This window comes from Callorhinus ursinus, unplaced genomic scaffold (assembly GCF_003265705.2).
Source record: "Callorhinus ursinus isolate GAN/ISIS: 27379988/994484 unplaced genomic scaffold, GSC_fseal_2.0 scaffold16, whole genome shotgun sequence".
Lineage (NCBI taxonomy): Eukaryota > Metazoa > Chordata > Mammalia > Carnivora > Otariidae > Callorhinus > Callorhinus ursinus.
Window position 1 is genome coordinate 29,055,522 of NW_027397078.1, and position 26,484 is coordinate 29,082,005.

General features: G+C 39.4%; 1 protein-coding gene across 4 annotated transcripts in view; it reads right to left on the reverse strand.

The window, feature by feature from the left end:
* Positions 1-14,380: 14,380 nt before the first annotated feature.
* The window catches only part of PPEF1 (protein phosphatase with EF-hand domain 1), a 112,880-nt gene continuing 100,776 nt past the window's right edge, over positions 14,381-26,484 (reverse strand). For all 4 annotated transcript variants that reach the window (XM_073902024.1, XM_073902023.1, XM_025857824.2 and 1 more), the window contains 4 exons: positions 24,340-24,446; positions 17,502-17,665; positions 15,888-15,972; positions 14,381-15,003 (listed from right to left, as the gene is read on the reverse strand). In XM_073902024.1, coding sequence (XP_073758125.1) covers positions 14,795-15,003; positions 15,888-15,972; positions 17,502-17,665; positions 24,340-24,446 — 565 coding nt within the window. In that variant the 3' untranslated portion in view covers positions 14,381-14,794. The remainder of the gene's footprint in view (positions 15,004-15,887; positions 15,973-17,501; positions 17,666-24,339; positions 24,447-26,484) is intronic.

Consider the following 26,484-nt stretch of genomic DNA (forward strand, 5'->3'; position numbering starts at 1 on the left):
GCCACCCAGGCGCCCTAAAAAGCCACAGTTTAAATGAGCAACTAGCATATGGAAGAGTCAGCCCTAGAACTCCACCCAAAAGGCAGGGGAGCTCTGCTGGAACACTCCAGGTGGGAGGGGCTAATGGACATAGTCTGTACTCCCTTTCTACCTTGAAAGCACAGACCAATGCAGAGTCTGGGCACCCTAACCAGCCTGCCACTTCAGCAAACCCTGGGCCTCTAGCCCACACCAGTTCCAGCTGTCCCACCAAGGTGACCACAGGGCAGTGCCCACTAGGATACCCCTGGGTAGCACTCACTACAGGCCCGGCCTTCACACCAAGGTGACATAGGTGCAAAGTACCCCAGGATACTCCAGGCCCACACCACTTTGGCTTCAGATGGCTTGCTAGGGCACCCCTGATGTAAAGTGCTCTAGAACATCTCAACTGACATCTGTTTCTGATCCAGCTGCCCTACCAGGGTACCCCCTGCGTGGAGTGCCCTGGAAACCCCAGGCCATGCCTGTATCAGTTTCAGCAACATCACCAGGGCACCCCTTGTGTAGAGTGTAGAAACACCTTGGGATACCCTGGCTCACACGCAGTTGAGCTTCAGCTGTCCTGCCAGGGCAGTTTGCAGGGAGAGCCCAAGGACCACATCAGCCCATGCCCATTTTAGCTTTAGCTGTCCTGCCAGGGTACCCTCTATGCAAAGCACCCCGGGACCGCCTGGCCTGTACCTTACCTCAGTTCCAGCCACCCCTTCATTCAGAGCAACCTCTGTGCAGAGTCCAGGAACACCCTGGTTTCTATCCACTTCTGCTTCAACTATCTAGGCAAGGTTCCCCTCTATTTGTAGAGCCCCAGGTCCCCCCAGCCTGCATGCATTTTAGTTTCAGCCATCCTACTAGAGCACCCTCCCCACAGAGAACTCAGGGACCTCCCATCCCACACACCACATCAGCTCTAACCACCTCGTCAACGTACCCCCTGCACAGAGCACTGTGGAACCCTCTGACTTGCACCCATTTCAGCTTCAGCTATCCTGCTGGTGTAACCTCAGCAAATAGATCCCTGGGACACCTTGGCATGCATCCACTTCAGTTTCAGCTGTCCTGACAGGGCACCTGCTACACAGAAAGCCGCAGGACCCCTATTCCATGCCAGCCACAGCTCCAGCCAGCCAGTAAAAGTTGCTAGGACACACAGTTGATACAGGGAACGACCAAACACAAGACCATTCCTTCAACTTTAGGAGAAGTAGCCATTCTGCCCAATCCACAGAAACAAACACAGGAAGTCAGGCAAAATAGGGAGACAGAGAAATATGCTCCAGAAGAAAGAACAAGAGCGGTGCCTCAGTGGCTCAGTTAGTTAAACATTTGCCTTCAGCTCAGGGCATGATCCCGGGGTCCTGGGATCAAGCCCCACATCAGGCTCCCTGCTCGGCAGGGAGTCTGCTTCTCCATCTCCCTCTACCTGCCACTCCCCCTGCTTGTGCTCTCTCTCCCTCTCTCTCTGTCAAATAAATAAAATCTTACAACAACAACAAGAAGAAAAATGTCAGAAAAACAACTAAATGAAACAGATAAGCAATATGCCTGATAAAGAATTTAATGATCATAAAAATATTCACTGGGCCAAAGAGATGAGTGGAAAAATTCAGTGAGACCTTCAATAAAGAGATAGAAGATACACAAAAAAACCAGAGTTGAATACAATAATTGAAATAAAATAAAAAACACTAGAGAGAATTAACAGTACATTAGCAGATGCAGAAGAATGTATCAGTGATCTGGAAGACAGGGTAATGGAAAGCACCCAAGTTGAGCAGCAAAAAGAGAAAAAATTTTTTTAAAAATGAGGATAGGTTAAGGGATCTCTTGGACATCAAGCAAACCAACACTCGCCTTATAGGGGTTCCAGAAGACAAAGAGGGAGAAAGGGGTAGGAAACTTATTTGAAGAAATAGCTGAGAACTTCTCTAACCTAGGAAAGGAAATGGACTCCCAAGTCCAAGAAGCACCAGAGTTCCAAACAAGAAGAACCCAACAAGGTCCACATCACTACACATAATAATTAAAATGTCAAAGTTTAAAGATAAAGAATTTTGAAAGCAGCAAGAGAGAAATGAAGTTATCTTCAAGTGAAAACCCCATAAAGCTATCAGCTGATTTATCAGCAGAAACTTGGCAAGACAGAGAAAAGTGGCATGATATATTCAAAGTGCTGAAAGGAAAAACACCTGCAACTAAGCATACCCTACCTTGCAAAGTGATCATTCAGATTTGAAGAGATAGAGCTCCCCCAGACAAACAAAAGATAAAGGAGTTAATCTCTACTAAACCAGCTTTACAAGAAATGTTAAAGGGACTTCTTTAAGTGGAAAAGATATGTCCATAATTAGACATAAGAAAATTATGAATTAAAAGATGTAAAATATGACAACATATACACAAAACACAGAGGAGGGAGTAAACAGGAAAAGAAGGGGAAAAGTTTTTTTGTTTTTTTTGTTTGTTTGTTTTAGAATGTATTTGAAATTAAATGACAATAAATATAGACCATTTACTTAGGACATTATATAGGAACCACAAAAAATAAACAGAAAGAAAGCCAAACACTATAGAAACTCATCAATCACAAAAAAGAGAGCAAAAGAACATAGAAATACAAAAGCAACCAGAAAACAAATAACAAAAGGCAATAAGTACATACCTATGAATAATTACATTAAATGTAAATGGCCTAAATATTTCAATCAAAAGACATAGGGTGCTGGAATGGATAAAAACAAAACAAAAACACATCTATATGCTGCCTACAAGAAACTCACCTCAGACCCAAAGACACACACAGACTGAAAATGAAGGCAGGGAAAAACATTTACCATGCAAATGGAAGTGAAAATAAAAGCTGGGGTAGCTTTATATCAGACAAAATAGACTTTAAAACAAACACTGTAACAAGAGACAAAGAAGGGCATTACAGGGGCACCTGGGTGGCTCAGTCAGTTAAGTGTCTGATTCTTGATTTTGACTCAGGTCATGATCTCAGGGTTGTGAGATCGAGCTCTGCATTGGGCTCTGCACTGGGCATGGAGCCTGCTTAAGATTCTCTCTCTCCCTTTCCTCTGTCCCTCCCCACTGCTTGCTCTCTCTTAAAAAAAAAATAATCTAATCTTATGCCTAAAGGAACTAGAAAAAGAATAACAAAGCCCAAGGTGAGTAGAAGAAAGGAAATAATACAGATCAGAGCAGAAATAAATGACAGAGACTTAAAAAAAAATGGGAAAAAAAAGTCAATGAAGGCAAAAGCTGGTTTTTGGAAAAGACGAAACTGATAAAGCCTTACCCACATTCATCAAGAAAAGTGAGAAAGGACCCAAATAAATAAAATCAGAAACAGGAGAGAAGAAATAATTGACATTACAAAAATACAGAGAATTATAAGAGAATACTATGAAACTTATAGGCTAATGAATTAGACAATCTAAAAGAAATGGATAAATTCCTAGAAACATACCATCTTCTAAAACTGAACCAGGAGGAAATAGAAAATCTAAACAGATTATAAGTAACAAAAATGAGTTGGTAATCAAAAAACTACCAAAAAATAAAAATCCAGGACCAGATAAATTCACAAGTGAATTTGACCAAACATTTAAAGAAGGGTTAATATCCATTCTCCTCAAACTATTCCAAAAAATAGAAGAGGAAGGAAAAGCTTCCAAATACACTCTACAAAGCCAGCATTACCCTGATACCAAAACCAAAGACCACACACACACAAAAAAAGAATAGAAAAAGAAAAACTACAGGCCAATATTCCTGATGAACACAGATGCAAAAATCCTCAACAGAATATTAGCAAACCACATAAAACAATACATTAAAAAGATAATTCACCATAACTGAAATTTATTCCAGGGATTCACAGATGGTTCAGGATTTGCAAATCAACGTGATACACCACATCAACAAAATGAAGGATAAAAATCATATGATCATCTCAATAGAGGCAGAAAAAGCATTTGACAAAACTCAACATTTACTCATGATAAAAACAAAAACAAAAAAAACAACCTCTCAAGAACGTGGTGTTAGAGGGAATATACCTCAACATTAATAAAGGCCATATTTGAAAAACCCACACCTAACATCATACTCAATTGTAAAACACTGGGAGTTTTTCCTCGAAGATCAGGAACAAGACAAGGATGTCTACTCTCACCACTTTTATCCAACATAGTACTGGAAGTCCTAGCCACAGCAATCAGACAAGAAAAAGAAGAGGAATCCATATTGGTAAAGAAGTTAAAATGTCATTATTTGCAGATAACATGATACTATACATAGTCAATCTTATATACCACCAAAAAACTACTAGATAATTCAGTAAAGTTGCAGGATACAGAATTAATAGCCTCAAATTGGTAGCATTTCTATACGCCAATAATGAAATAGCAGAAAGAAATTGAGAAATTTACAATTGCACCAAAAGGAATAAGATACCTAGGAATAAATGTAACCAAAGAGGTAAAAGACCTGTACTCCAAAAACTATAAAACACTAATGAATTAAATTTGAGATGACACAAATGGAAAGATATTCCATGCTCATGGATTGGAAGAATTACTATTGTTAAAATATCCATATGACTTATCTGCAGAGTCAATGTAATCTTGATCAAAATGCCAACAGTATTTTTCACAAAACTAGAATAAATAATACTAAAATTTGCACGGAACTGCAGAAGACCCCAAGTAGACAAAGTGATCTTGAGAAAGAAGAAAAAAGCTGGAGGTATCACAATTCCGGGTTTCAAGATATACTACAAAGCTTAGTAAGCAAAATGGCATGATACCAGCAGAAAACAAGACACAGAGATCAATGGAACAGAATAGAGAGCCCAGAAATAAACCTACAATTATATGTCTACTCCTTTGTCCAATCTGTGACAAAGGAGGCAAGAATATACAATGGGGAAAAGACAGTCTCTTCAACAAATGGTGTTGGGAAAACTGGACAGCCACATGTAAAAGAATCAAATGGACCACTTTTTTTTTCTTAAAGATTTTTTATTTACTCATTGGAGACAGGGAGCCTGATGCAGGGCTTAATCCCAGAACCCTGGGATCATGACCTGAGTCAAATGCAGATGCTTAACTGACTGAGCAACCCAGGCACCCCAAAACTGGACCACCTTTTAATACCATACATAAAAATAAACCCCAAATGGATTAAAAACCTAAATGTGAGACCTGAAACCATAAAAATCCTAGAGGAGAGCACAGGCAGTAACTTCTCTGACACCGGCCATGGCAACATTTTTCTAGGTATGTCTCCTGAGGCAAGGGAAACAAAGCAAAAATAAACTACTGGGACTACATCAAAATAAAAACTTTTACACGGGGCGCCTTGGTGGCTCAGTTGGTTAAGCGACTGCCTTCGGCTCAGGTCATGATCCTGGAGTCCCAGGATCGAGTCCCACATCCGGATCCCTGCTCAGTGGGGAGTCTGCTTCTCCCTCTGACCCTCTTCCCTCTCGTGCTCTCTCTCATTCTCTCTCTCTCAAATAAATAAATAAAATCTTTAAAAAAAAACAAAAAACAACTTTTATACGGTGAAGGAAACCGTCAACAAAACAAAAAGACAACCTCCTCAATGAGAGAATATATTTACAAATGACATATCTGATAAGGAGTTAATATCCAAAAAATATAAAGACCTTGTACAACTCAATACTAAAAAAAAAAATCCAATTTAAAAATGGGCAGAAGACCTGAATAGACTTTTAAAGAAGACATACAGATGGTCAACAGACACACGAAAAGATGCTCAACATCACTCATCATCAGGGAAATATATACATCAAAACCTCACTGAGAGATCACCACACACCTGTCAGAACGTCAAAAACACAAGTAACAAGTATTGGTGAGGATGTGGAGAAAAAGGAACCCTCATACACCGCTGGCGGGAATGTAAATTGGTACAGCCACTATGGAAAACAGTAATGGAGACTCCTTGAAAATTTAAAAATAGAACTACCATATGATCCCAGAATTCCACTACTGGGTATTTACCCAAAGAAAACAAAAACACTACTTCAAAAAGATGCACCCCTATGTTTACTGCTGCTTTATTTATGATAGTCAAGATATGGAAGCAATCTAAGTGTCCATTGATAAATAGATAAGGAAGATGTGGGATGTGTGTGTATATACCTACAGTCAATGGCATACTATGCAGCCATAAAAGAGGATGAGGTCATGCGACAACAGGGATGGACCTAGAGGGTGTCATGCTAAGAGAAATAAGTCAGATGAAGACCGATATCATGACTTCACTCATAAGTGGAATCTTAAAAAAAAACAAAGACAAATAAACAAAAAGCAGAATCAAACCTATAAATACAGAGAACAAGCTGATGGTTGCCTGAGGGGAGGGAGGACTGTGTTGAGTAAAATGGGTGAAGGGCAGTGGGAGATACAGGCTTCCAGTTACGGAATGAGTCAGGGGAATAAAAGACACAGCATAAGGCACACAGTCAATGCGGTTGTAATAGGGATGTATCAGGACAGACGGTCTACACTTTGTTGAATCACTACACTGTACAACCAAAACTAACGTAACACTGTGTCAACTATACTCAAAAAAATTAAAAATTAAAAAATACATATTATGAAAGTAAAAAAGCAAATATGGATATATTTACTACATAAAAGACTTTTTAATATTTTTTATTTTTTTAAAAGATTTTATTTATTTGACAGAGAGAGACAGCAAGAGAGGGAACACAAGCAGGGGGGGTGGGAGAGGGAGAAGCAGGGGGAGTGGGAGAGGGAGAAGCAGGCTTCCCGCGGAGCAGAGCCCCCCACATGGGGCTTGATCCCAGGACCCCAGGATCATGACCTGAGCCGAAGGCAGACGCTTAACCAACCGAGCCACCCAGGCGCCCCAATATAAGACCTTTTATAAGGCAAAGGTAACACGACAAAGTCAACAAATGAGATGTGGACAAAAGTTTCTAACATAGGAGCGCCTGGGTGGCTCAGTTGTTAAGCATCTGCCTTTGGCTCAGGTCATGATCCCGGGGTCCTGGGATCGAGCCCCGCATCGGGATCCCTGCTCGGCGGGAAGCCTGCTCTCCCTCTCCCACTCCCCCTGCTTGTGTTCCTTCTCTCGCTGTGTCTCTCTCTGTCAAATAAATAAATAATCTTAAAAAAAATTTCTAACAAATGACAAAGGGTTAATTTCTATATTATATGAAAATACCAGCTGATAAGATGAAGAGCTCAAAAGAAAAAATGAGCAAAAAATACAAATATACAACCCACAGAACAGCATGTCCAAACACATGAAAAGATGCACAAATTCTCTAGGAGAGAATATAAATTAAAGAACTTATGAGATCATTTTGTACCCAGAGTCACAAAACAGAACTATAACATCTAATGCTAGTCTAGATGAGAAAGAGGGAATTTTCATACATTACTGATGGAAATGGCATTGCCACAGAATTTTAGGAAGACAACACAACAACAGCTCAGCTCTTAATTTTCAAAGACAATTGCTATACTAACCAGCAATTCAACTTCTGGCAGTCTGTCCCATTAGTAGGGATGGATTAGTACCCCTATGTAGGGACATACATTCAATATTTATTGCAGCTTTGCCTTAGGGGTCGAGAGCTGGAAACAAAGTAAACGCCTATTAAAAGCAGGCTGGCTGAATCAAGGATGGTCCTCCATAGCACTGAATTATCATATGGCCATTAAAAAGAAAAATTAGTGAACAAAAATGTTCATGGTAGCACGGTCCATAATTACCCCAAAGTCTCTCAGTAGTAGAGTGGATAAATTCTGGTAGAGGGGCGCCTGGGTGGCTCAGTCATTAAGCATCTGCCTTTGGCTCAGGTCATGATCTTGGGGTCCTGGGATCGAGTTCCATGTCAGGCTCCCTGCTCAGCGGGAAGCCTGCTTCTCCCTCTCCCACTCCCCTGCTTGTATTCCCTCTCTCGCTGTGTCTCTCTCTCTCTGTCAAATAAATAAATAAAACCTTAAAATAAAAATAAAATAAATTCTAGTATATTCACACAACAGGGGATTAGAGAATAACCAGAATGAACAAACTACAACTACATGCAACAACCTTGTTAATGTCATAAATACAATGTTGCACAAGAGTAGGTACTGAATGATTCCATGTATACAAAGCAAGCTAAAAAATATCTACGTGGTTACAAATCACAGTGATAGTTACTCTTGGATGGGAGATGGGGGAGAAACATGGAAGGAGGCATGAGGGGGATTCTGGGACACTGGTCATGTTCCGTGGCGGGCGGTGGGTGGGACACTGGTCATGTTCCGTTTCTTGATCTGGGTGGTTACATGGGTGTATTCATTGTGGACGTTCACCAAGCAGTACCCTCATGATGTGTGCGAATTAGAATTAGATGCATTATAACTTGTAGGGATTTCAACTAGGTATTATTGGTTGAGAAAAGAACTCAGAAAAACATGTAGAATAGAATCTCATTTTTATACAGTATGCAATAATAAAACCACCTTATGGATTACTGTGTATGTAAATATATGCTTGCACGAGGACAGATATAAGTCTGTATAGGTTCATATGGGACAGATAAAAATATGGAAGGCCATATAGTGGGTTCACATGGCTTCCCTAGGTGAGGGAGAAAGGATGATGAAGGCCATGATTATGTTATGAAGGAAAAAAAGGGGCCCTTGTTTCTTTAAAAAAAATGTATAAAAAATATCCCATTTGTGTAAAAAAATTTTTAAAACATTAAAGAGGAAGATTAGAGAGAAGTTGTACCGAAGTTTAACAACTGAGACTCACTAAATGACAGTATCGCATAATTCCAGCACCATGGCATATTGTGAACATCAATCATTGCCCAAGTAAAAATATGAAGTCTCAAGATTATTAACAAATAGCAGTAGATACCCAAAAAATCTATTTATTGGCTTTTAGCAATATGGTGGACTCCGACAACTTGAAAATCCTTTTACCATAATCACCTAGAAGTACTGGGTAAAATGTAACATAATTATTTTAAATGTGCAGCTAAGCTCACAAATAATAAAAGCAAATCCCCAGGTGCTGGAAACAAAGAAGGAAGTGAGAAAGCACAGGGGTGAGTGCTGGCGCTAATGGGGGAGGGTATTTGTCTCCAGAACCCCGGGGGGGGGGGGGGGGGGGTGTTAATTCCCACACAGGGGTAATAAATGAAGCTTTGGGAGGTAGGGAATTGGAACTGAGTACTTTGCATAAAGCAAGACCCTTAAAGGACTCTTATTTTTGAAAAGACTTAAAAACAAGAGAGACCACAGGACACAGGGCTTTGGGTGGGAAAAAAAGAAAAGCTCTCTGAGAACTCAAAACCACAGGACCACAATTCACATTGCTTTTACTCTACCCACATAGTTCAGAAACTCCAGACTCAAAAGTAACAGAATTATTCCTCAAGCAGTGATACTACCATGGCCCAAGGCAAAAGCAAACAAAAAACTTCTCTGAAGAATTGCACCCACATCCCAAATATCATGGGATTTTACCCAGGAAAAAAACCCACAAGCCCTGCTAAGGAGGAGTTCACAATAAAAAACTGCAGAGCCCATGAGGGAACAATCCAACCCGATCAAGAGTCTGCATACAGAATTATATCCCCAGGAACGCTAAACACAGAGAGATAGCCCAAAAGAGATTATCAAAGAAATATATAAAATGAAGACGAGAAAGGAAGAAAACAAATCCTAAAAGAACTAAACCCTACGAACAAAAGAGCCAGCAGGATTGAAAAAGATAAAATAGGAGAAAGCCCATCATGTATCTTAGAATAAATCTTTTTGAAAAGATTGTAGTGATCATGAAAAATTCTTTACTAAAAGACATTAGAGAAGACTAAACTAATTGGGAAAAAATACACCATGTTTATGGATAGGCAGACTCGATACAGTAAAGATGTCAGTTCTCTCCAGGTTAATCTATAAATTTAAGGCAGTTCCCAGCAAAATCCAACAGATTTCACAGAAAACCTGAAATGTACAGTTTTGTGAATACTGAAGTTCTGCTCCCGGGGAAGACAGGGCTTGGGCCCTGCCAGCCTCTGGTCACAAGATTTTCGTCAATTCATCAACAATTGACCTCCTTTTATGTGTTTCTGTTCAAAGACACCTCACTTCATACATAGAGCTGATTTATTAACACTGAACTCGGGCCAGCAGCGCTCTACCTCAGCCTGAAGGAAGCTTACCCAACACACCTGTTTTCAACCGACCATTCCCCCCGACCCCCACCCATCCCACTCCCCCTTTCCACTCCCCCATCCCACCCCAGGGCCTTCTTGCGCTTAGGAACAACACTAGAAAGCCCTTCAGTGCTACGTTTGAGGATCATTTTGAACAGTGAAATCACCAACACAAAGCACAAAAATACAAAAAAGGGGGGGCACTAAATACACCATGCGAAGGACGCTTGTTTACAGTCAGAGAACTGAACCCGAAGGCAGAGCGTTGCCTTGTTTGGCCTCAGCTGGTACACCTTTGACTCCAAATTTCACTACCTTGCACCCGACCGCCATAAATGTTGATTTAGGGTTACAAATTTCAGTGAGTAGGTGAATTCGCAAATACAGAACTGGCAAATAATAAGCAACGACTGTATCTTTGTATTTCCAGGGTTGGAAAGAATATTTGTTTTTAGACAAGATGCAAAAAGCACAAATTATAATGGAGAAGACTGACAGGCTAGGTAAATTGACATTTAAAACTTCTGCTCGAGCCTTGCAGATGCTGCCCTGGAACCTCCCGCACCACCCAGCCATCGTCCACCCCCCCCCCCCCTGCCCCTTCTTCCATACCGCTGAGGACCATGAGCCCTTGGCCCGCAGCTCCTATGAGCTGTTGGCAAAGTTCAGTGACAGCAGAGAACTTCCGTGCTCTGAGCACTGTGGAGAAAGGATAAAGGTTCCTGCTTTCACAGGATTATTCTGCAATTTCTGTGCCAGGGTGGTGACGTCACACACCATCATGGCACTGGCGGCCAGTCCAACTATGGGGAGAATTTGATGAGAATTTCTTCCTGAAGCACACGGGTCCTGGCATCTTGTCCAGGGCAAATGCTGGCCCCCACACAAATGGTTCCCAGTTTTTCATCTCCACTGCCAAAGCCTGAGTGGTCAGATGGCAAGCATGTGGTGTTTGGCAAGGTGAGAGAGGGCAGGAATATCGTGGATGCCATGGAGTGCTCTGGGTCCGGGAATGGCAAGACCAGCAAGAAGATCACTATTGCCGACTATGGACGAATCTCATAAATTTGACTTGTGTTTTATCTTAACTACCAGACTGTTCCTTCTGCAGCTCAGGCGAGCACCCCTTCACCCCCATCTGCTCAAAATATCCTACAATCTTTGAGCTCTTGCTGCAGCTCTACAGGTTCCATATTTTCCTTATTCCCCTCCAAGTCTAGCTGAATCACAGTTAAGTTTAGAATTATGAAATAAAAACTAAACAAAAAAAAGACTTCTTAAAAATCCGTCAGCAGGAAACTTAAAAAAAACCTGAATCACTATATTGTCCACCTGAAACTAAGATAACACTGTATGTTAACTGGAATTAAAATAAAACCTTAAAAATATATTTATGTCAGAAAAAAGGGAAAAATAAAGTCACAGACTGGAGAAGATAATCTGCTCCCCAGATAAAGGATTAGTATCAAGGAGAGTTTTAAAGTTCCTAGAAATCAATAATAAAGTAGCTATTAGAAAAATGAGCAAAGGGCGCCTGGGTGGCTCAGATGGTTAAGCGTCTGCCTTCGGCTCAGGTCATGGTCCCAGGGTCCTGGGATCGAGCCCCGCATCAGGCTCCCTGCTCCTTGGGAGCCTGCTTCTCCCTCTGCTTCTCTCTCTCTCTCCCTCTGTCTCTCATGAATAAATAAATAAAATCTTTAAACAAAAAAAAGAAAAATGAGCAAAAGAACAACATTTTCTTAAAACAGACTGGCCAACAAACAAAAAGATGTTCCATCTCATCTGTAATAAATATAAATTGAGATTTCACAACTCTCTATATTGTACATATATACTTTATAAAATTGAAATGTGGCTAAGCAGAGCTCGTGTTTCAAGCAGAAGTTTCACAACATTCAATAACAATCTTCAGTAAAATCTAAGTACATTTTTAGGTAAAATTTCCAACAAAGGCATTTAATTCCAGAGATTAGAAGCCCAAGGAAGAAAATGAGAGTTCCAGAAAAAAACCAAGAATAGATAACCAAATGATACTCAGGAAGCAACAAAAAGACTCATCCTCAACCGCCAGGGATTGGACATTTCTTAAAACCACTATCCTGGGATTATCAGTGGATTTTCACGCAAGATAATGGGGCAGAAGCTCTATATACATCAGGTTGTACACATTCAGAGCATTCATCAAGATTTTGTTATTTTGGGGCACCTGGGTGTCTAGTTGGTTGAGCAGCTGCCTTTGGCTCAGGTCACGATCCCGGGGTTCTAGGATAGAGCCCCACATTGGGCTCCTTGCTCAGTGGGGAGCCTGCTTCTCCCTCTGCCTGCCACTCCCCCTGCTTGCATTCTTACTCTTGCTCTCTCTCTCAAAAAAAAGATTCTGTTCTTTTGGAACCACTCTCAATATGAAACTCTGTATCAGTTGGGATTCTATATATACATAAAACCAGTAGAAGGGGTTTATGCAAATGTGGGAGCTGGTTAAGCAGTCTCAGGAAGACGCCATACCTGGTGTTGGAGCTCGGAATCCACAGGGCAGGTAGTCAGGAGGGGAAGATGAAAAGCCGGCTCAACCCCCCCCCCCAGTACAAGCTGGCCTCTCACAAGAACGGACTGTAAACTGAGTTCCTTCTTACCGCCTCAGGCGTTAGTGATGAGGTCACCTGCAGAAGCCAGGCCCCTTCGCCAACGGAACTAAACACACACACACCTGGCCCAGGAATCAAAGAAGCTGACGGAGGATCCGACGGAGGATCCAGGTGGAACTTAGAGCAATTTCGGGCCACTTGACCTCAACAAAGTGACTCAGCAGCTCAGCAACAGTGTGTGCAAGCTACGCTTCGGCCACTACCTCCCTTTGCCTTCCCAGTCACTCATGAGTCTCCCTGGCCACCCACATTAACCAGAAACATACAAGAACAGGAATTCTGAGAAATGCAGTTCAGCCTAGCCAAATTGACACGTTGCAAAGCCATCACATTCTTTAATGGTTGTGTCTCTTCAGACCCTCCTTTTGTTCTTGAGTCAGTCTTAGTAAATTACATTTTTCTCTAAGAAACAGTCCATTCGCCTATTTTTAAAAAAATGGTTACTCACAGTATTCTTGTGAACTATTTTTAGCAATTTCTGGTAGAGCTACAGTTATATTCCTTTTCACTCATTAATATGGTTATCTTATGTTGTTTCTAATTTAACTGCATTATGATCAGAGAATGTAGTATCTTTGTTTTTGGTTGCTTGGTATTTGAGATATGTGTTGTAGTCTAATACATGGTCAACTCTTAACAAATGTTCCATGTGTGCTTGAAAACAATGTGTATTCTCTAAAATTGTACACACACATACACAATTGCAATTAGGTGGATTAATTGGGTTGTCCAAAAGTCTATACACTATTTTTTTATATACATGGTGAATTCCTGACATAGGTATATTAAAAATCTCCCTCTACCAATTTTTCCTAGTAGTTATGTCAATTTTTGCATTATAAAATTTAAAGCTCTGTTATTAGATGCATATACGTTTATAATTCTATCCTCTTGGTGAATCGTTCCTCTTAGCATTCAGTAATGACCCCTTTTATCCCTAATGATATTTTTTGCCTCAAAGTCTATATCCTGTCTGACGTTAGTATTGCTACAGTTTTAATTATGCTTTTTTTTCTTGCCCACTAGGGGTTTCTATTACTTTCTTGTCAGCTCAGCTATGCATTTAAAAATGATATTTGTTATATTTTATCCATTATTCCTGGTGTGTGTACCAGGTAGGGTTGTGGTTATCTAACCTGGCATACTGATAGATCTTAAGGTTCTCAAAATTAGAAAAAAATGAAACACATACTCGCCTTTAAAGAGAAACCTATTATGTTTGATATGCAGTAGGAATAGCAGAATAAATTGCACAGTATATGCATAACCAAGGCCCCATCTCACCAATGAAGGTGTCAAACCATATTAACTCTAGGGTTCAATCTGAATTGTGTTCACTTTGTATCTCCAACAGACAGGGGAAAATAGGCTCTTTCAAACAATACTCTCCCACCAAGAATCTGATATGGCCCCCATCCCTCAAGTATGGTTCCCCCACGATTGAGAATCACTGGTTTATGGTCTCCAAAGAAGATTCAGTTTAAAGATGGACATATTTTATTCCATTAATAGTTTGGTATTCCTCCTCCCATCCCTCAGTCACTCACACATGTTGCACTTTTCTCTGGTGCTCTGTGGGTTCCTTTCAACATGTTTCCAAACTGCTCTGGTCTCCTGGTCCAAGAGGCCAACACTAGGCTCAAACCCAGTTTCTACCTGGCAATGTGTGAGTCCTAACATTGGAGCCAAATACTATCAGCTGACATTTAATCTAGTTTTACCAATTACCACTTCATGGGGACTTCAGAAACCCACATTATACATCTGCTCATGGTATGAATGGGGGTCTACTTTTCTCTACTACTGATTATGAATTACAAGGGTTCTGGAAAGATGGCATCAGTGATTTCGGCCCAAGAGTTTACAGGAGGGAAAGCCCTAGTTCTTGTTAAGGAGGGTTGCCATCTGATTTGTTCAACTTATCCAATTTATGCACTACATAGAAAGCCTTTAGAAACTCATTAAAGTCAATGCTTCCATCTTTGTTTAAGTCCATTCTTTCAGCGAGTTCATCAACTTGAAAATCATCAATATGAATGTTGTAGTGACTATTGAAGAGTTTCCACATGGCACGAAATTCTTCCATGGAAATCAGGCCTAAAGGAATATAGAAGAATGTATGAGTGTTGGTTTTAAGACCCACCTAATGGAGGGGTGGGGAAGTTATACTGATTGAATAGTCCTAATGAGAAGCTCACTCACATGCCCCGACCATCGAGACACTGAAGGAAATAGAAAAGTCAGACTGTTAATATAAGACATAATATGTCACATTCAAGTACCAAGTGATCCTGAGATTATTCCAAACCTGGAATGAGTCTACACCGAAGGGATGAGGGTACATTGTAGACTGTGGGACTCTATGTGGTATAGAAATTGTAAGATCTCAAATCTAAGGGAAAGGGACATCAAAGCAGAGGGAGAAGATACCCTGGCCCTCAATAAAAGGATTGTAAACAATGGCTCTGCCATGTTTTATAGGCAATGATTTACTTTCATATTTTGATTACTGACCTTTTGGTATTCAATGATCTCTGCAGTTGGGGATTACCCAACGAATTTTTTTTAGAGTTTGAAAACAAGTAATTGTGCCTCAAAGCCAAGCAGAAATGAATTTTCATGGCCCTGAGTCCCAAAAGCAGAATCAGAAGTCCAGGAATGCTTTTTATTGCTTGGAGTAACCACTATGTTTAAATGGCCAGGAAATTATCTTTTCATCTGTGTGGTGACTTATAAAAGGAGCTATTCTTGTCTAATAGATACAGAGGCCTATAGGAACTGTAAGGTCTTGAATACAGTTTTTGGACAAACTAAAATAATAATAATATTAAACATGAGTTTATCCCCGCCCCACTCCCCCCGCCCCCGAGTTAAATCAAGTTTGGGCGAAGAACGCAACAGATGAAAACAGAGTTCTGCTTTCCGAGAAACAGATCACCCTTTGCTTTCTACTGCTACTGAACTAGTCAACGCTCATTTACCTGAGTGATCGGAGTCAATGACATTGAAGATGATTTGCAGGTCAGAGCGGTATCTGTACAGAGTTTCAATTAGAGTAGATTGAGCCTAAAATGAAGATGTTCTAAATGTTAAAACACATATACTTAATAACACAGGACAATTTTAGTAAATGTAACAAACACAGAACGTTATCACCAGTTCAAAGGATGTGATTCAGATAGAAATTTGAGAAGGCAGGCCTTCCTTGGAGGACCAACCCCTTTAATCGAAGACAAGACCACACCCTTGTATGTGGAAGCAAGTGCAGCCTGTGTGTGTCAGGGGACAGGGCCCACGCCAATCAGGAAGCGATGAACAACAGCCAACATTTACTGAGAACACCCAAGTGTAGGCTCTGCGCTGAGAGTTTTCCATGAGTCATTTCATTGTGTCCTCAATAAGAGCCCCAAAGAACAGAATTATTATTATGTCCATTTTACAGATTAGAAAACAGAGAGGTAAAGTAAGTTTCCCAGGGTTCACATAGCTGGTAAATGGGATGTGATTCTCAGCGGCCTGAAGCCAAGGCCTCTGGGTTTGGTCATCATGGTAAACTGCCTCTTGGGTGAAGCCAAAAGCCTCCTTCATGTGGATATTTTACTCTCTCACCTGCACTTTAGCTTTCTTCTCCCTGCTCTTACCTTCTCATCTCCCCTGCAAACCATCACCCCATTCTTAGTTCCCATGAGCTCCCTTTCAGCTCAGGGTTATAACTAATTGCCAAAGGGTTGTTGACTAATAAGGATGGGGAGTGGTGTCTAATAATTCTCCTTGCGGTATTCCCATTTTAATAAGAGATTCTAAAGTTTACAAGTCTTTAAGGCATAAAATGTCATGTCAGCAAGTTTATTCCCCCACAGTTTAATAGGGACTCTGTTGAGTATTTTAAGGGGGGAGTTGAATGAAAGAATAGATGTCATATCTGTCCTTCTGCTGGACAGCATGTCAGAGAAGAATCACATATTTGACATGGATTTGCTTGCAGAAGCTTTTCCTTCTTTTTCCATGTTGCCTATTCTCACAAGGCACAAATTTCCTGAACAGATCACAATGTACCTGGAAGAGCCCCCTTAGGCCTTTCCCAAGACCACCACACCCATCCATTAGGTGATTCTCCCCAACTTTTGTTTTGTTTTGTTTTAAGATTTTATTTATTCGTCAGAGAGAGAGACAGCACAAGAGCAGGGTGAAGAGCAGAGGGAGAAAAAGACTCCCGCTGAGCAGGGAGCCCGATGCAGGGCTCGATCCCAGGACCCTGAGCCACCCAGGGGCCCCATCCCCAACTTTTCAAAGGACTGAGTTCCTTTTATAGGTCGTCTGAAGGGTGTTTTGCTCCAGCCAGGGTTTTTTTTGTTTGTTTTTTATTTTTTATTTTTTTAAAGAGAGAGAGCACATGTGTGAGGGGTGGGGAGGGGCAGAGGGAGAGAGAGAATCCCAAGCAGACTCCGCACTGAACTTGGAGCCCAATGTGGGGCTCAATCCCAGGATCCATGAGATCATGACCTGAGCTGAAACCAAGAGTCTGATGCTTAACTAAGCCACCCAGGTGCCCCACCGCTCCAGCCAGGTTTTAGCTGGGGCTCCATTTCACTTGCCTCTTTCACAGGTTTCTGAATGTGGATATCCTGGAAGCTGGACATGTAGTCAATATTTCCATTTTTGTCTGTGGTTACCAGATGAGAACTCAGGGATCTCCACGGTAAGTTCAGCCCCAAAATGTTCTCCATGGAAAAAGCCCACTGGCCCATAGAAAGTTTTCCTAACAACAACAACAAAGCCCATATCATTGGTTGATAATTTGGTAAAGAAATGCAACCTACTTGGCAGAGCCAGGGAGCAGCCTGGGGTTTTGAGGCCTGGGTGCCTCCTGCTCTCCTTTGTGACTTGTCCCAACAGGTACCACAGCTCTGGTATATAATATAGTAATTCCACACTTCTTTACATCACCCAGTGCTCATCACGACCAGTGCCCTCCTTAATCCCCATCACCTGTTTCCCCCATCCCCCCAGCCCCTCCCCTCTGGTAACCAGCAGTTTGTTCTCTAGAGTTAAGAGTCTGTTTCTTGATTTGTCTCTCTCTCTCTCTATTTTATCCTTTTGTTTTGTTTCTTAAATTTCACATGAGTGAAATCATATGGTATTTGTCTTTCTCTGACTTATTTCACTCAGCATAATACTCTCTAGCTCCACCCATGCCGTTGCAAATGGCAAGATTTCATTATTTTTTTATGGCTGAGTAATATTCCATTGTGTATATATACCACTATTCTTTATCCATTCATCAATCGATGGACATTCGCATTGCTTCCGTATCTTGGCTGTTGTAAATAATGCTTCTATAAACATAGGGGTGGATGTATCCCTTTGAATTAGTGTTCTTGTATTCTTTGGGTAAAATACCCAGTAGTGTGATTGCTGGTTTAAAAGGTATTTCTATTTTTAACTTTTTGAGGACCCTCCATACTGTTTTCCACAGTGGCTGCACCAGTTTGCATTCCCACCAACAGTGCGCGAGGGTTCCTTTTTCTCCACATCCTCACCAACACCTGTCGCTTCCTGACTTGTTAATTTTAGCCGTTCTGACTGGTGTGAGGTGGTATCTCATTGAGGTTTTGATTTGCATCTTCCTGATGGTAAATGACGATGAGCATCTTTTCATGTGTCTGTTGGTCATAATTCTTTTTTTAAAATTAAAGTTCAACATATACAGAAAAGTTCACAAAACAAAGACAGAACTCAGTGAGTTTTCACAAAGGGAGTTCCTATTAGCCACCACCAAGGACAAGAAATAGAACATTGCCAAATACCATATGATTTCATTCATGTGAAATTTAAGAAACAAAACAAATGAGCAAAGAGGAAAAAAAAGAGAGAGGCAAACCAAGAAATAGACTCTTTTTTTTTTTAAAGATTTTATTTATTTATTTATTTATTTATTTATTTGAGAGAGAGAGAATGAGAGATAGAGAGCACGAGAGGGAAGAGGGTCAGAGGGAGAAGCAGACTCCCTGCCGAGCAGGGAGCCCGATGTGGGACTCGATCCCGGGACTCCAGGATCATGACCTGAGCCGAAGGCAGTCGCTTAACCAACTGAGCCACCCAGGCGCCCCAAGAAATAGACTCTTAACTGTAGAGAACACACTGATGGTTACCAGAGGGGAGGTGGGTGGGGGGATGGGGTTAAACAGGTGATGAGCACCGGGTGATGTGTAAAAGTGCTGAATCACTATATTGTACACCTGAAACTAATATTACACTGTATGTTAACTGGAACTTAAATAAAAACTCAAAGTTAAAAAAAAAAAAGAAATAGAACATTGCCAATATTCAAAAGGCCCCCTTGTGGCCTCTCACAATTACTACCATCTCCCACTTTATTAAGGAGAGCTGCTATCTTGATTTCCAACACTATAATTAACCTTTTGTCTTTTTTGATCTATATGCAAATGGAATCATGAAGTATATATTCTGGGGGGAGTCTGACTTCTTTTGGTAACACTAAGTTCGTGAGAGTCAGCCATGTTGTTCCATTCAGTTTTAGCATCTTCATTGTCATTGGTGTATAGTATTCCATGGTGTGAATACACACAATTTATATATCCATTCTACTGTTGGGGGACATTAGGGTTACCCCCAGTTTGGGGCTATTACAAACAGTGTTGCTAAGAACGTTTCTGTACATGCCCTTTTGGTGCATTGAACCTATAGCTCAATTTGAAGAGAATTTATATCTTGCCAACTTCAGCCCTTGCACACAGTAATATCTACCCATTTACTTCAGTCCTTTTTAATTTCTCTTAATAATATTTTAGAAATCTCATACATCAATCATTAGGTTCCTTCCTCAGTCCTTGCTTATCTGCTGTGAATGGTATCTTTTAAGATTTTCATTATCTAAAAGTTAAGTCCTAGCTATGTCAGTTATCAGTTTATTCTTACTCAGCTCCAAATCTACCCTTCTTTGTCCTGTTTTGTGATACTGGAACCGAACCCTGTAAATATTTCTCTTTTGGCAGCTGGTATAATGTCAGTAGAGGGTACAGGAAGAATGCTCTAAGACTTGGCAGAAGAAATACTTCTGGTATGCTTTCCTTCTTGCTTTTACAGCACGGCATGGTTGCCAGAGGTGTGTGGGAAATGCATTGGCACCCACTATCTAGTCAATTTCACTGACACCACAGAGAATAGCTTCCTTGCCAGGAGTGTGTGGGAGACTCAGTGGTACACAGCCCAAAGAGGGTTTTGCTGGCTACCCCAGTGGGTAGCTCCATCCTCTTCAGTCCTGGTCCAGCAGCTATAGACCAGCTTTGACATGAGACACCTCAGTGAACTTCCACCCCATCTAGTGGGCCATAGTCACTCCCTCTTCAATGAGATCTGAATCTTAGCCTTGGTGGCAGTAGGGGACCCTTCCAAGTTTGTTCCTTCCTTGGGTACACTTTCTCAGCCATAGAGATAGTAGCTGCTCTCTATAATTTCTATTCCTATATTCTTTAGAGTTCTCTTTTAGCCATTTTAGTAATTAATCACCTTTTACTAGTTAATAATTCTTTATATTAAATTTTCCGGTTCAAATTATTGCTGTGGTTTCTGGCCCAACAGACTCTAACCAATATACTAATATATGGAAATGCAATCAATTTCTGTGCATTGACCTTGTGTTCTACAACTTGTTAAATTCACTTATTAATTCTAAGAGTTTTCCTGGGTCTTTATTTAGGTTTTCTGTATACTCAATTATGTTGTCTACACATAGTAACATTTTATTTCTTCCTTTCTAATTCTTATCATCTTATTTAACTTGCCTTATTGCAGTAGCTAGCATCCCTAGTACAATTTTCAACAATCTTGAGAGTAGATATCTGTATTCGTTTCCTACTGCTGCTGTAACAAATTACCACAGACTTAGTGGCTTAAAATAACACAAATTTATTCTCTTAAAGTTCTGGAGATTAGAAGCCCAAAATCTGTTTGCTGGGCCAAGTCAAAGTGTCAGCAGGGCTGGTTCCTTTGGGAAACTCTCATGGGAGGATCCATTTTCTTCCCCTTTTCAGCTTCTAAAGGCTGCCTATATTCCTTGACTTGAGGCCCCTTCCTCCGTTTTCAGGGGGTATCATTGCAATATTTGCTTCCACCAGCACATCACCTTCTCCTCTGACTCTGACTCTGACTCCTCCTACATCCCTCTTATAAAGACCATTGTAATTATGTCAATTCCACCTAGATAACGCAAGATTGTCTCCCTAGGTCAAGAACGTTATTTTAATCACATCTTCAAAATCCCTTTAGCATATAAGGTGACATTCAAAGATTCTAGGGATTAGGATGTAGACATATTGGGGGATGGGAATTATTCAGCATCTTTCTCTCATTCCCAATCTTAGAAGAAAGGGTTTCAACATTACTCTGTCAAAGGTGCTTTTTTCTATAGGCTTCGTTAGATACCCTTTATGAGACTAAGGAAATTTGCTTCTATTTTTAGTTTTCTAAGTGTTTTCTAAAGCCACGATACCAAGGTAAAATACATCCAACAAGTTTTTCTTATTTGGAGAGAAGCATGACTTCTTTAATTTTGTTAAAGCAGTGAATTACACTGATTGATTTCTGAATGTTAAAACAACCTAGAATTCCTAACATTTCTAGAATAAACCAAACTTGGTTGTGATATATTAACCTTTTGCTAATATTTCATTTAGGATTTTTTTCATCTAAATTTATGAGTGAGATTAGCCATTAATTTTCCTTTTCCATAAAGTTTTTTTAGGTTTTGGTATCAAGGTTATGCTGACCTCCTAAAATAATCTTGGAAATATTCCTTCTATTTACATTCTCTGGAAGAGTTTGTGTAATACTGGTTTTATTCTTAAATGTATATTATAATGGCTAATGAAGCTATCTGAACTAAGCTTTCTTTGGGGCAAGTTTCAAAATTTCAGATCCATTTTCTTCAACAGTTATAGGATTGTTTAGATTTTCTATTTCTTTTTGTGTCAGTTTTGGTAAGAGAGAGAGTGTGTGTGTGTGTACATATTTTAGGAATTTGCCCATTTAATCTAAAGTGTTAATTATTAGCATAAGAATTTCTATAATACATCTTATGAGCTTTTTAATATCTGTAAAATCTGTAGTAACATCTTTCCTTTCAATTCTGGCATTGGTTATTTCTCTGTCTCCTTACCAATGTTTTATCAACTTTACCAGTTTCTTAAAGAATCTTTATTTTTTTACTTTGTTGATCATAGTTTCATCTTTTTACTTTTTTTATCTTTTATTAGATTTTATTTTATATTTGACAGAGAGAGACAGCAAGAGAGGGAACACAAGCAGGGGGAGTGGGAGAGGGAGAAGCAGGGTTCCCACTGAGCAGGGAGCCTGATGTGGGGCTCAATCCCAGGACCCGGACCTGAGCCGAAGGCAGATGCTTAATGACTGAGCCACCCAGGTGACCCCATAGTTTCATCTTTTAAAAATATTAAAATGTATGCATGTTCAGTGCTTCTCTAACTTGCATCTTGTAAGTTTCAATATGTTGCATTTTTATTTTCATTCAGTTGCAGAATTCTAATTTCCACTGTTGTTTCTCCTTTGATCTAAGGGTTATTTAGAAGTGTATTTCTCATTTCTAAGCCCCAGGGAATTTTCTGGCTACCTTCTGTCAACTCACTATGACAGAAAATTTATTCTGTGTGTTTCCTACAAAAAATTTGTTGAGATTTGCTTTCTGTACCAGTTTATAATCAATTTTTGTAAGTGTCCCATTTGTGCTTGACTAAAATGTATATTCTGCAATGTTGGGTACAGGGTTCTATATACATCTTTTAGGGAAAGTCTGCTAATCTTTTTGTCAGTTAATTCTTTTAGTTAAAGGAGTATTAAAATCTCCCAATATGATGGTAGATTTTTCTACTTTTATTTGTTCTGTTAATTTTTTTTACATATTTTTGAGGCTATATTAAGAAGTACATACACATTTGGAATGGATTCAATTGGCAAACTGAATATTTTATCATTATAAAGTGTCCCTTTTTATTTCTAGTAAGGTATATTTCCTTGAAGTCTACTTTGTCTAATATTAATAGAGCTGTTACAACTTTGGTTTTTTCTAAATTTTATTTTCAACGGTTTGTATATATGATTCTACTGTCTACTGGCTTCTATTGCAACTATTGAGAAGTCTGATTACAGTCCAGTTGTTTTCTCTTTGTAGCAACGTGTATTTCTCTCTGCTTTTAAGATATTTTTATTTGCTGTTGGTGCTCTGTAGTTTCTCCACAAGTGTGTACAGGTGTGGATTTAATTTTTTTATCCTGTTTGAGAAACACTGTGCCTCTCTACCTGTGAATGTGAGTTGCTCATCAGTTCTGGAAAAGTCTCAGCCATAATCATGTCAAATATATCCTCTCTTACAGTCTCTCCTCCTGGGATTCTGAGTTGATGTATGTTAGACTTTATTTTACTATCCATAACTCTTAATCTTTCTAATTCTTTCTTAAGCAATGTCTAATCTTCTGTTTAACCCATCCACTATGTTTATTTAAACAAGTATATTTTTATAGCTATTTGGTTCATCAAGTCATTTTCAAATGCATGTCTGCAATTCCATCTTTTATTTCTTTAAACATTTCTTAGTTATATTTGTATTTGATAATTCTAATATCTGATGTCTTTAGGGAACTAAATCTGTAGTTTGTTGTTTCTGTTGACTCTTACTCATGGTAGCTTGTCTCCTTGTGTGTTTCATGATCTTTGGTTATGAGCTCATGGTTGATCTTAATCTCTGGATATATTAGTGGCCAAAATTAGGGATGCATCCCTTGAGCATGGATTTGCATTTGTTTGCCAAGACTCAGGGGGCACTACAAACATAGGCCTACCATAGCCACTTTGAGGGCCCAGGCTTAATGCAGAAGTCTCAGATCTAGCTTATCCATCTTTTTATTATCCCAAGGTTTAGTCTTAGGATTGAGTGTTACACCAAAATTAGCATTTGCCCTCAGGACAATCTACCATTTTGTGCTTGCTTGTTGTTCCATGCCCCCACATGTGGTTTCAAAAAACCTTTCATGAAGAAATAGAATGTTTCCTAGATATTTATCTTACTGTGAGGCTGGGAGATGCATTAAAATTCTGTATCCTCTAGAATCTAACTGTTTAAGAGGAGGGCCTTACAGAGTATCTAGTCTGAGATACTACCAGAATAGAAGGGTTGTTGTTGTTTTAAGTTGAAAGAAACTTACTGCAAAGGAGAAATATGGCTTTTTTCAAGTACATAATGGATTACATTTTATTTTTATCTCTGTCTTTCCTTGCTAGTAAAAATAGAAAACTGAAATCTTAAGGGCGCAAAAAAAAAAAGAAAAAAAAAAAAAAGAAAACTGATTTGTATGTAAGCTGGTATGTTAAGAAATAGTAAGCATTACATAATTTTATTACCTGATTTACTGCGGTCTTGAAGTTGGAAAGCACGAATGAGGTCAGTTTTTCGTGAAATCATTCTCTCTTTCAATATCCTGATGGCACTACTTTCAATAGCATTCACCCTACAGTAAAAAAACAATTATTAGGTGAAAGACACATAAATCATCCCATTGTGTCTTGTTTTAATGTGTTATATTACCACTTACCAGATTTTACTTCAAATGAATTGCCTAACTTCACACATACCCTGTTATTAGGTGGTCAGTGCTTGTGTATGTATATATGTGTGTGACTGTATTGTGAAATTTTAAAAGGATTACCACTGGTGTTTTCTTTTTGATTTCAAAGATTTACATGAGCAATTGATGTCTGAGCATATCTGAGATAATTTTAAAAAACAAGAAAAATAAAGAGGGACTTGCTATAGCAGACATTAAAATTTACTGTGAAGTTGCGAAAACCAAACAATAGGTATTGACACAAGAGAAGACAGATCCATGAGCAGAACATAATAGAAATTGCATAAACTTAGTGAACTATATATGGGAACAATACATATGACAAAGAAGGTATTACAATTCAGTAGAAAAGGGCTATTTTTTTAAACATGCAGCTAGCTAGCATAGTTATCTGTCTAGATGCTAAACCACCTCGACCATTTACAAAAATAAATTCTAAATAAAGGAGGAAGAGAGAAATAAAGTAGCTATGAGTAATATACCCCCTCCCCCAAAAAGCAAAATGGCAGAGGTGGCAGACCCAACTGTATGTTTTCTACAGGAGATACACTTTAGTTTCAAAGATATAAAGAGCTTGAAAGAACAACAACAACAAAAAAAGATGTATTATGGGGCGCCTGGGTGGCTCAGTTGGTTGGGCAACTGCCTTTGGCTCAGGTCATGATCCTGGAGTCCCAGGATCGAGTCCCGCATCGGGCTCCCTGCTCAGCAGGGAGTCTGCTTCTCCCTCTGACCCTCCCCCCTCTCATGTGCTCTCTTGCTCTCACTCTCTCTAATAAATAAAATCTTTAAAAAAAAAAAAGATGTATTATGCAAACAGCAACCATAAGAGAGTTAGAGTGGCTATACTAATAGTAGACAGAATAGACTTGAAGACAAAATATATTACTAGAGATAAAGAAGGACATTTTATAATGGTAAAAGAGTCAGACAAGAAGACAAAACAATTGTAAACATATATGAACCTAACAACAGAGCCCAAAACTATATGAAGCAAAAACAGAATTGAAGGGAGAAATAGGCAATTTAACAATAATAGTTGGGGACTTCAATATTCTACTTTCAATAATGGATAGAACAATGAGGCAGAAAAAAAGGATATAAAAGACTTGAACTGCACTATAAACCAACCAAATTTAATAGATATGTATAAAACACTCTACCCAACAACAGCAGAATATACATTTTTCTAAAGCACATATGGAACATTCTCCACAATAGATCTTATGCTAGGCCACAATATAAGTCTCAATAGATTTAACATGATTAAAATAATACAAAGTATCTTTTCTGACTACAAAAGGAATAAATTAGAGATTAATAACAGAAAGAAATTTGGGGAAATCATAAATACAAGGAAATTAAACAACACAATCCTAAATAACCAATGGGTCAAAGAAGAAATCACAAGAGAAATTAGAAAATACTTTAAGATAAATGAAGATTAAAACACAATATGTCAAATCATATGAGACACAACCAAAACAGTACTTAGAGGAAAATTTACAGCTACGAATGCCTATATTAAAAAAGATCTCAAATCGATAACATAATCTCTGCCTTCAAAAACCAGAAAAAAAAAAAGAGTAAACCAAAAGAAAGCAGGATGGAAAGAATAAAGAATAGAGGAAAACTATAGGCATAAATGTTTTATAGTACTTCACAGGTATTTTTACATATTGAAGGTTTGTGGTAACCCTGCATTGAGCAAGTCTATTAGCGCCATTTTTCAAATAGCATTTGCTGACTCCATGTCTGTGTGTCACATTTTGGTAATTCTTGCAATACTTCAAACTTTTCCATTATTATTTTATTTGTTATGGTGACCTATGATCAGTGATCTTTAATGTTAGTATTGTAATTGTTTGGGGGTGCCACAAACTATGCCCATATAAGAGAACCAACTTAATTGATAAATATT